At 37.7% G+C, this 12,033-nt stretch overlaps 2 protein-coding genes across 9 annotated transcripts in view; one reads left to right on the top strand and one right to left on the bottom strand.

The window, feature by feature from the left end:
* The window catches only part of LRRTM3 (leucine rich repeat transmembrane neuronal 3), a 179,162-nt gene extending 168,221 nt beyond the window's left edge, over positions 1-10,941 (bottom strand). For 3 of the 4 annotated variants that reach the window (XM_002718463.5, XM_070057736.1, XM_051823249.2), the window contains exons 1-2: positions 4,769-10,941; positions 2,911-4,442 (exon numbers count right to left, since the gene is read on the bottom strand). In XM_002718463.5, the coding sequence (XP_002718509.1) occupies positions 2,911-4,442; positions 4,769-4,772 (1,536 nt within the window). In that variant the 5' untranslated portion in view covers positions 4,773-10,941. Of the gene's footprint in view, positions 1-1,180; positions 1,377-2,910; positions 4,443-4,768 lie in introns of all 4 variants that reach the window. The other variant, XR_007910882.2, reaches the window with a different exon arrangement.
* The window catches only part of CTNNA3 (catenin alpha 3), a 1,675,875-nt gene that overhangs the window by 690,402 nt on the left and 973,440 nt on the right, over positions 1-12,033 (top strand). The gene's annotated exons all lie outside the window — the stretch shown is intronic.

Genomic DNA, 12,033 nt, shown 5'->3' with positions numbered 1-12,033 from the left:
CTATGAAAAAAAAATGTAAACATCCTTGGAAAAAACAAACTCACTTAAAATGAAAGTATCTTTAATCAGTATTGCTTACAAGATTGTGGCACTGGGATTGTTAACTCTATGCTATGGTAGCACCATGATTATTGGGACTTAGAAAATGGGGAGAAAAAACCCACACATGCAGTTCAGAGAGACTAAGCTGCATTTCTTCTCTGTCATGATAGCATGCAGAGTACTAACTGAGTCCATTCTGCATCAATGTGTCTCTTGTCAGGCTTTTATTTTAACTGTTGTTGCCTTTCAGAGAGGTCGATATTTAATGTGAATTTACCCTAGAAAATTGAATAGCAATAATGTTTCCCTAAGATATAGTGAGTTTAAAAGACTTATGAAAATATATTTATGGTCTGTAGTCCAGAAAGTGCCATGGGGTGGAGGTTGAGGGTAACAACTTTTGATCAGAACACTTGTCAGTTGGCTTTGCAAATTTACAATGGTGAAGTGGTTAATATCTAATCTACAAGAGTTACATGTTTGTATCCAGAAGATACTGAGAACTGGAGAGGCTGCTTCCCCAAAAGTAGGGGGAGAAAAGAACTTTTTTGTAATTTCATGTCCAGAATCAAAATCAGTTATACCATCTATTCTTATATTTATAAGTTAGGCTTACAAAATGATCAGCCATCAAAATGGTCATTCACAATGGCTTTCAATTTTAAAAACACTTTACATTCAATAAATATATTTTATATATAGTAGTAGTACCATAGCATCTGAATTAAAATGTAAGTATAAATGTGTGTTGTCTAAATATACTTGGTATCCATCACAAATGAAGCAGAATATCGTCAATGAAAAAAATGGGCTTTCTCACTGCATTTAATTAATATAACCAACTTAATACAGATAAAAATGAGACTGACCAGAGAAAATTTCTTTCTAGGTGGAATATGTATTTACTGCTTTATGAAAAAAATTTAAATTACAACTTAAGTGAAAAACATTATAGTAGACTCATTCATCCAGTTCATAGTACTGTAAAGAAGTATTTGCATTATTAATTAATTGGAAATATATGGCTATTTGCCATTAATAAATATATATTCAATAATTATTCATTAGTAAATATATTATAGCCATAATGCTTTTCTAAACTGGCATCTATTTTAAGATTTAATCAAAATTCAAGTACCTTGATAAATCCACTATAAGTGTTTATATTTCTTTATTGCTTCAGAAGTATGATTTTAATTATCTGGCTTCCTGGCAATTATATTTCATAGCGACTTGCCTAGATTTTTTTTTCTCTTAGCATATGATAATCCTCCATACTATATAAAAATGCTGGTAAAAATAGCCATTCACTTTTTCTCTTTGCTGCAGTGATTCTGTTTGAAAGAACAGAGACATGGTTAAAGATGTAGGGCTTGGCAAGCCAAATTAAATGAAACAGCCCCAATGTTGCAATTCCTGGCTTTTGCTCATATGATACAACTGTTCATTGTGGAGGATGAAAGACATGATATAGACTAAAGATATTTTTCTAAAATCTTAATGGACTGTGGTTCAAGTTATTTAAATACAGAGTCTATATTTTTGCTGCAGTCAATAAACTTTCACCAATGACATGAAAACATGCATGCAGCTTGCAGATTGCCAACAGGATCTGTACAGAGTTGTACTGATGGATGAGTTCACAATACAGATGAACATGGTAATGTCAACAGCAGCAAAGAAAAAAAAAATGTGTGGTGGTTGGTTTTTTCCTCCTTTAAGATTTATTTTATGCATTAGTTAAGGTGTTTTCAAATTCATCTTTTTGAATGAGGTTGTTGGTGGAAAGCATGTCTTGGAATGTGTTCTTTTCACATCTGAATAAAGTGTCAGTCATTAGGGTCCTGGTGTGTGCAGGGAACATCATGGAACACAACAGGACAGGCTGGCAAACCCTGAACAGAAGAACATGACAGAGCTAATGATTACACTAACTATATTAGGGTCTTTAAAAAAAAAAAAAAAGCTGTGAAGAGAATTTCAGGTAAGCTTCCAGCCACATGCATGTAGCAAGCTGGGTTCACATCTGCAACAGTATCTCTAAACACTGCCTAATGTAAGGAGCCCTGAAGAAATCTGCTTCCTTAAATTTGCCTCTTGACTATTTAATTAATTATCTAGGAAACATACAACCTAGAAAAAGTGACAGTGAAACCTCAAGTCTGATTTATCATGGCTGGGTCTCACAGACAGGCTTCAAGTGTAAAACTTTGTATTTTTCACCATGCTCACATTTTACAGTTGTCTACTTTGGCAGTATTTTAACACTGCAACATGTCTTCTTTATCTGTGCATGGCTTATTGTAATTCAGATACCTCTGCTAATATTACTGCTTTAATCCAGTATGGTCTTTAGATACGTTCCTACATTTTTTTTTTCTAAACCCGGCATTGTTTTAAAAGCTTTTTCCATAGTGTTCCTAAAATCAAGCTATCGCCTAGAATCAGCTCAAGCTCCAAGTACCTCGGATCACACACCCCTTTCCTTGATTTGTCAATTAACTACAAATCTCTGTTTTTACCAGGAGAGTAACAGCAAATGTGGGGATTACTTATGGAAGAAGTTTTATCTTAAAACACATGAGACAGTAAAGCAATCAGTAAAAGGTCACATACAATAGGTATTATTTTAAACCAGAGTTCAAGCTTCACATTGATCGTGGTATTTAAATCTTAATGGGTTGATTATGTGCGAAAGGAAAATGACCAGTAATATGAATGCACTAAGACAGGGAAGGACCTTGCCAGCAAAGTGAGATGTACAGGGAAGGGGATGGGGGCACCGTGTTCCCTTTATAGTCACCAGAGTTCATTAAAGACCACTTATTTCCCGGCTTTTAAGAGCGTTTTTATCACAATGGTTCATACCTCACATTCCCTGGAGCCTGATTTGTTATAGGTGCAGGGTCCTGTCCCATTCAGCAGCATCTCGCTGGTCTCCGTGTTGGTAGGTTTATAATCTACGTAAAATTCCTGGGTGCTGGGAGTCATTTGCTTTAGTGACTGTCTTTTCTTTTTCCTGTGCCTTCGCATGAGGGAGCGCTGCTGCAGCTGCTTCATGCTGGCAGGGTACCGCTTCCATGACACGTAGATAACGAGCAGGATGACAAGCACGGACAGGAAAAGGGCCACACTCCCTGCGATGATTTTATGGAAAGAGATGTGCTCCGTGTCTGCATCGGTCTCTGGGCCAGGCTCTGTAGCTCCCACTGTGGGGGGCAAAGGAGGTTTGCTCTCGTGTTTCGGCCTGGGGAGCTTGGGCTTAAACGTTGGCTTTGGGAGAGCCCTGGCCAGATCAAACCTCTCCGTGGTACTTTTGCCACATATGCTGTAGTTCTTCACTGCATCAATCACATTTACTCCTTGCAGTTCTTTGGGACTGGCACAGATAATTGTATTCTCCCTCAGACCTTTAAAACTTTTCAGCCAGTTTACCAGGGAGCAAATATTTCTGCTGCATTCCCATATATTCCCGGCAAGACTGATGTCATTGAGGGATATCCAAGAATCCAAAATCTCTTGACCAATAAATGTGAGCTTATTGGAATCCAGGTTGAGGCGCTGCAGATTCGGGACACACTGGAAAACACTGGGTCCACTGAAAGCTTCGATCTCATTGCCTGATAAATCAAGCCTTTGTAATGAGCTCCAGGTCCAGGACATGGTCTGTCCTATGACACTGATTTTATTCCATTGCAAGTAAAGATTCTGAAGGCTCACCAATCTTGGAAAAAGGGCCAGGTTGAGCTTGGAAAATTGATTGTGCTCCAGATGAAGTTCTTTGAGTCTGATCATGCCAGCAAAAACATTCCTGGCTAAACTTCGGATCCTGTTATATCCCAGGTCCAAAAGTTCTAGGTTGCGGCAGTCTTGGAATATTCGCACAGGGATGGTTCTCAGGGAGTTGGACCGTAAATGTAAACTCAGCAGCTTCCGCAAGCCCCGAAACTGTTCAGAACCCAGAGAATGCAGCTGATTATAGGACAGATCCAAGTTCCGTAAATTTGTCACAGGTCTGAAGGTATTGTTAAGAAAATAGGAGATTCTATTGGAACTCAGAATCAACTCTTTGAGTCTGCGTATTCCATTAAAAGCATTCTCATCAATATTGCTGATATGGTTATGGTCAAGGTATAGCCAGGTGAGCTGGTTGAGCCCTTTAAATTGATTATACTTAAGTTTTTGAAGGCTGTTATAGCGAAGGGATAAACCTAAGCAACCAGCAGATATACTTGAGGGTATCTCCTGTAATTTCTGAGATTCACAATAAACCATTTTGCCTTCACACCTACAGCCCTTAGGGCATCCTCGTTCGGCAGAAGACAGCATTGTCAGTAAGACAGTGGGGGCTATAACCAGTGCTACAGCTGATCCGCTCAGTAGCCTAATTACATTGAAACCTGGAAATAAAAACAACTTAGAAAAGTTATCCCCCCAAAAAAGAATTCATTTTTAATCAAACAAAAATAGGCATATATTTTCATTTTTAAGAATGTAAATCTAGATAACAACATTTAACATCAAATATCATCTCCTTGTAATTTAAAAAGGTTTGCCTTTAAGGTATTTTTTTAATTGTTAAACAAGAAATCATGTCCATTAAGCAATTGAATTTATAGTCTTAGATCAGAGCAAGGTAATTTCTAAAATCATTAAGGCAGAATTATTACACAGACTAGAGGTTTTTTTTTTTTTTTTAAGAAGAAAAGAAAATGACAAAACATACCCATCCTTTGTATTGTTCAAAGGTCGTCCTTAAGTCTTTTGCTTTGGCTTAGGGGGCCACTTGCATGACAGCCCCTGTCAGCTGCACTGTAGTGAGTCAGGGCTCACTGACACCCAGGAAGAAAAATTGGACCCCTTGGGAGATGGACCGATTTTGGAACATTATTCTTTGCCAGCCACGCAGAACACTCCAAGAACAAATAAATCCCAAAAGCGCATTTGTAGCAAAACATCAAAATCTTCCTAGGTAATAGGATCTTCATGGATATTACGTTTTTGCATCTTTACAGGTTTTTGGGGGTGGGGGGAGAAGTAGGGGGCTAAAAAAAAAACTGTCTTCTACAATTTCTTCTTATCAGAAAGCATGATGTATTCCTTCAGGCAACATGGGGCTACCTGAGCGGCCACATCTGTATTCCATAGCCCAGCTGTTCCTGTGTTGAGCACCCAGTTCAGCCACAGCGCTGCGTTGGAGCCCAGAAGGCAGGAGAGCCCCGTACCGTGCACACGCTCAGCTCACTTCTGCAGACTGTCATTCTGAAAGCTGCTCGGACTGTTGCTTTGGTTTCAGTGAATGCAGTCTTATGTAAAGCTGCCCCCAGTGGTGAAGAACATTATGGGCATGTGCAGAAATGCCTCTCTTTTATCTTGCAAATGAGCAGGCTCTCTGCTAGAAAATGAATGATTCTTTTAGGTGGCTCAATAAGAACTGAATGGTCACCATAATCAATAACTAGCAGCATTTTTTTGTGGTTTCCAAGTCTTGTTTTACAATTTGGCAACATCTTTATTGTTTGCGTCCTCTTAATCACTAAACATGTGCTGCCCAGAGTTTTTCTGGAGCTTGACATTAAGTTCACAGACCGAATGTCAATTTTCCTTAACCTCAACGTAGGCTTTGAACTGAAATTTGTAAAATGAATTATTGAGCTTTTCTCAGAGAAGCATTAACTGCTTGCCCGTTTGACCTCTTGGAGTCACAGTGATTATATTATGCAAGGTGTCTCAGGATGCAAGAACACATGCATTTTGGAATAGAAAAGATAACGAAAAACATATAGAATGATGGGTCCAATAGCCTTTCTGGTTTCATGGGCAAGATATAATGGTTTTTATGGCTTAAGATTTGGTTTGTGGTTTTAGTTACTGTCATTTTTTTAAGATTAAAAACAATTTTTAGAGCCAGTATAACAATCAAGAGGTCATTTGGTTCATAGTTTATTTATGCTACTGGTATTTATTATATGCTGCGTTATGTATGTGTTACATACATAATATTTACTGAGCTCTTCCTATGTGCTTAAATGGACTTTCTTATTTTGTCTTTAAGCAATAGTATTATTATAACTTCCATTTTTTATTTTATTTTATTTATTTATTTATTTATTGGCAGGCAGAGTGGACAGTGAGAGAGAGACAGAGAGAAAGGTCTTCCTTTTTCTGTTGGTTCACCCCTCAATGGCCGCTGCAGCCAGCACATGGCGCCAATCCGAAGCCAGGAGCCAGGTGCTTCTCCTGGTCTCCCATGCGGGTGCAGGGCCCAAGCACTTGGGCCATCCTCCAATGCCTTCCCGGGCCAAAGCAGAGAGCTGGCCTGGAAGAGGAACAACCAGGACAGAATCTGGCGCCCCGACCAGGACTAGAACCGGGGGTACCGGCACCGCAGGCAGAGGATTAGCTAAGTGAGCCGCGGCACCGGCCTATAACCTCCATTCTAAAACTGACTAAACTAGGTTTTGAGAGGATAACTTGTTGGGAGGTCATTCATATAGCAGTCAAGTGGCAGTGCTGAGATTTAGAGCCAAGTTTCTTTTATGCTAGAACAAGCTACAAGATCCTGTTCATCTGCATTGTTACCTTCCTTTAAAAGTGAGTTGAGTTAGAATTAGACCACTTAAGAGATTGGGGTAGGAAAACTGGAATCAACACATTTTTGTTTCCTAGAATAGAACCATGTGAACTTCTTTAGTCTGACGCTATGACAGGATTAAAAAAGCTCAGGAGAAGCAGTTTCGCCTGGTAATTCGGAGCACAGGTTGTTGTAGCACCTAGGTCCAAATCCTGGCTCTAATTTACTAGCTAAGTAACCTTGACCCATTATTTATACTCTCTATGCCTCAGTTTTCTCACCTGTAAAATGGACATGATAACAAAAAATGTTTCATAGATGTGTTTTTAGAATTGTCATCTTAATAGGACTTAGAACAGCATGTGGCACATAAGAAGCCCACGTTTGCTCTTTGAATGACATTGACCTTGTGGTATTTTGTTGGTATTGAGTATTGTTTAGCATTGATTATTAATTATACCATCAGAAACTCACAGAAAACTACTTTATTGAACATTTTTTTGTAATGTGTACAATGAGTTTCAGAGATTCACCTAGTCTTGTTTTCTTTGATGAGAAAACTTCCTGTATCTACATCGTCTTTGGTTCTAGGATCTGTATTTAATAATGTTTAATACTTTTCTTTCACGAAGCAGAATATAGTAATATCTGCCCCATAGACATACCATTTTGTTTAAAGATAAATGATACCGTTTAAGAAGTTTTCCTTATTAATCTTTGTTAGGTGGGTTGGCTGTGAAAACCTGGAGAGCTTCCATCTTCTCCAAAGAAGAGATACTTGGTAAACCTTAGTTAGGCTAATCACAAGGAGTTTCACTGATATACTCCCATAAAATCACCAATTCTTTGGGTATTACACTATGAATAGGGCAGCGATTCTTCCCCAAATTTGACATGCTATGAATGCAGATAAAGAAGCCAGAGAACTTGTTAAAATGTTAATTTCCGAATTCCTCTTCAAGGTTATGATTTAGGGACATGGGAGAGAGTGTGCTTATCAACACTTCTTGATGCACAAGTAGTTAAAGGAATGATTTAACTTAGTAACTGTTCTCCTAGTATGAAGAGAGAATGTGAAAACTTAAAAAGTCAATGTTTTGTTTGCTGAAATTTCTCTAGTAGCTACACTATCACTTGGCATATTATAAATGCTCAATGAATATTTATTGAATGAATTAATTTTAAGGGAGTCATAAGTACAGTGGGAATAGTAGAAACTGATTATGTAATATTAGTCTTATGTACAAGGGAGTGAACTACATAGATTTCCTTGTAGTGATCCACAAGCTTTTTGTACAAAGTATTCTGAAAGTACATATGTGAGATAGCAGGAAACTAAATAGTGAGAAATCATAGATCACCAACAGGTGATCTTCACTTTTTATGAAGACATCTCTTGTCATTGTAGTTAAATCTTAAATGTTATTTGTAAATATACTTTAAAACATTCCCTTTGGCACACTACAGGATGGTAACATTGAGCCTTTATCATCTAATATCCCAAATGGAACGTGACAATTTGTATCTCTCAAAAAATACTAAAGAAATATCTCTGTTCCTTTAAAGCCTTTGATTTATCTTCTCGTCCTCCCTGCTTGTCCGAGGACACTAGCCATGGTTATATTGTTTTGCCCAACAGCAGGAGGGGTCTACTCTAGGATGGCTGAAGAACCTATTAACTGTATCTTTTGTATCTGTACCTCACTTGCAGTCAAGAAGTAGCAGAGGAGCCTACAGTGATTGTAATTCTCTCACTTCATTTTTCCTAGGACAAATCTTGAATTCTCTGCTGTGCGACATACTTTGTCCTTAGTTTTCAGACATTTTCATGATACTTTAGCTCTAGATCTTATCATGCTCCATCTCTCTTCATACTCACAGTTGGATCTTCTAATTGATATTTACTGTAAACACTGACCATTTGATCTACTTTTAAAGAGTAATCAGCAGCCACTCTTGGATTGTGTTGGCTAATAGGCAGTCTGTATGGTCTGTAACTTGGAAACAGTTCTTAAGTTTGTGTCATCATCAGATCTGTCCTGGATCAGTGTAATGAAGCACTTGAAGAGGGAAGATTATCCATCAAGCTAGTTTAGAAATACAAAAATAAAATAATGCAATTCTAAACTACACTGTGTATTTGAACCTACAGAAATTTAAAAAAAAAAAAAAAACAGAATAGTCCCTCAAAAGAGAAAAAAGCTTATGATCTCAACAGTTAGGAATTTGCTGGTATATTTTTAAAGTTTATCCTCCATTAACTTGTTCAATAGAAGAAAAATTATACTATATTATGTATTTAGCAACTTCTTTTGTAGATAACACCACATATAGAACAAACCATGAACTACATGATACGTACATTTCCCCAATGAATCTAGAGCCTTAATGATTTATAAAATTTTAAAACATAGTATCATCTGTCTCAAGACTGTTTTTGATATACTTGTGGTGTTTCAAATAGCTAAACATATTTTTGTTTGAATTGAGTGTATAAATTTTGGTATATAATACCAAATTTTAGTGAAATATGAAACTGCATTACAAAATATAAACTTAAAAAATCAGACTGAAAAAGGATGTACTGATATGTCAACAACAGTTAGTGTGAGACTTTTTTTTTTTTAATAAATATGTAGTTTGAATACACATTATGTACTAGACTCTGTTCCAGATACTTGGAGTCTATCTGTGTAGAGAAAAACAAAAACAAAAACAAAAACCCTGTGTTCTAGTGAAGCTTATATTCTAATGAGATAAGATAGTTAATAAAGAAAATAAACACATAGTATAGTAATAGGTATGTACTGTAGGAAAATAACAGTGTAAGTGTAAGGAAGATTGGAAGTCAGGGGAGAAGTGGATCACAATTTTAAATAGGATGATTAGTCTGTTAAGAAATTTCTTGTACAAAGCTTTGAAGGAGATAGCTTGTTAGACATGGCTATATATGCAATAGCCAGTGCAAAGACTCTAAGGTGAAAAGCAGATCGTGTCTTCAATGAATAGCAAGGAGACCAATCAATTTAGAATAAAGTGGTAGAGTAATTGGAGATGAAGTCAGAGAATTTCTAGGTACAGATCATGAAGGTCTTGGGTGCTGTGGTTAAGAATGTGGCTTTATTCTAGAGAAAACAGTGGTAACCTCAAGATTTTGTGCAGAGGAAAGATAAAATCAAGTTAAAAGGGTAAAGATAAAAGCTTTCCTCCTATATACTGAATGTCTTCAGTGCCCTCAAATTTGTGTTTGAAAGCCCAGTACTTAATGTGATGTCATTTGGACCAAGAGCCTTTATGAGTTAATTGGGTCATGAGGTTGGAGCTCTGGTGATAAGATTAATGGAATTATAAGGATAAGAAGAGATATGAAAGAACCAGAACGTGCTTCCCAACTCTCTCTCTCTGCTTGTGGCCATGAGAAAACAGGAGAAGCTGCTGTCCACAAACCAAAAATCAAGCCTTCTCTAAACACTGGATCTGTTGGTGCCTAGATCTTGAACTTCTCATCTTCTAAAACTATGAGACATAAAAATTTGCAGTGTAAAACTACCCAGTATATATCATTTTTTATAACATCCCACTTGACTAAGACAGTCAGTCTTGTTATGGGAATAGACCCTGAAGGGACAAGAGTAGAAGCAGAGAGGAAGTAGGAGAAAGATGCTAATAATTGGTCCAGTTCAGTTGCAGAAGTGGTAACAATTGATTAGTTTCTGTGGGGAGCAACTTGGAGCAACTCGGACTAGACTAAGTTACTGGAATTAAGACTTATTCTATGCATCTGCTCTCCCACAATATGGCACTGGGAGAGGAGGAAACAGCTTCTACACAGCTGCCTCCAGTTCAACCAATAAACAGCAGGACCTGCTCCTGATTGCAGGAGAGCAGTGTACTCAGCGTGTGGGTAGCAGAGTTGGGATTGGCGGAAGAGGACTATAAAGGAGGAGAGAGACAACATGCACCGGGAACATCTATCTGAAGGAACACCTGTGCAGCCCCCGAGAGAGCTGGCCGGCGGTGTGCTGCTCCCCCGCGGAAGTGGGGAAAGTGGCAGGGGGAACCGCCCTTCCACGGAGGTGGAAGGGACGGTAGCCAACCCGGGAAGAACCAGCAGCAAACCCGGGGAGGGCTGAGCAGACAAAAGAACAGCGCAGGGTCCTGTGTCGTTCCTCCATGAAGAGGGGGAGCGACATAATGGTGCCGTGACTCGGATAGGAAACCTAGGCAGGGTCTAGTGTTGCTCCTCCATGAAGAGGGGGAGCGACATAATGGTGCCGTGACTCGGATAGGAAGCCTAGGAGGCATAGTTTCTGGATACATTCTAAATAAAACCATTAGGATTTTTCTAATGGACTAGAAGTAGAGGTAAGAGATCAAAAGAGAAATTAAAGATGGCTCATGCTTTTATAGACTAAGATAATGAAGTGATGGCAAACTCAACTGTTTCTGGGTGCTAAGTTTTGGGAGTAAAATAAAAAGTTCACCATATTTGAATTAAATTTGGATTTGCTTTCACTTCTCTTCAGTTTTATAAGATTTTGATTTTGGAAAAGCTCTTTTTGATATTAAGATTCAAAGAATCATGATGCACTTTTGAAATATTTTAAAGTTTTTTTTTTTTTTTAACAGAACGTATAAAATGATTAGCACAAATAGTCTCCAAACAGTAGCAGCATGGCTTTCTATTCAAATGGCTTAGGCAGAGGTAAAATCTTTGCATATGGCCTTGGGAGGCAATGGACCCTAGAGCTTTGAGGAAAATTGAAATTGAAAATTACGTAAAGACTGGATATGATAAAAATTGAAATCATTGTAGAAAATATGTTTAGTGAATCCAAAATATATTTTATAATAGTTTAGAGATTAACTTATATTGCTTATTGTATATGCCAGTGAAATTTGGAATCTAGAAATGATTCTGATCAAACTTCTCAGGATCTCAGTTCGCTCATCTGTGAAACAGGACTAATAAAACCTGACCCATTTGCTTATAAGGGTTTCATTTGGGAAAAATTTCTATAATTTATATGTAAGTACATTATACACTACAAAGTGTTATCAAATATTTATGGAATCAGAGTACATTTGAGAAAATTCTTTTGATTCAGTCTAGCATATGCTATAATGGACATTTAAGGATCACCAATATTACCATAGATGAGTCAAAATTTATAAATATTATTAAAAAAATTCCTTTTCTACCACAATTTTAAAGATTATTTATTTATTTACTTGAGAGGCAAAGTTACAGACAGAGAGAGGAAGAGACAAAAGAAAGGTCTTCCATCCTCTAGTTCACTCCCTAAATTGCCGCAATGTCTGGAGCCAAGCCAATCTGAAGCCAGGAGCTAGAGCTTCTTCTGGGTCTCCTGCATGGGTGCAGGGACCCAAGCACTTGAATCATCTTCCACTGTTTT

Source organism: Oryctolagus cuniculus, chromosome 15 (assembly GCF_964237555.1).
Source record: "Oryctolagus cuniculus chromosome 15, mOryCun1.1, whole genome shotgun sequence".
Taxonomy (NCBI): domain Eukaryota; kingdom Metazoa; phylum Chordata; class Mammalia; order Lagomorpha; family Leporidae; genus Oryctolagus; species Oryctolagus cuniculus.
Note: the sequence above shows the minus strand (reverse complement) of the source record. Positions and strands in the feature narration are given on the sequence as shown.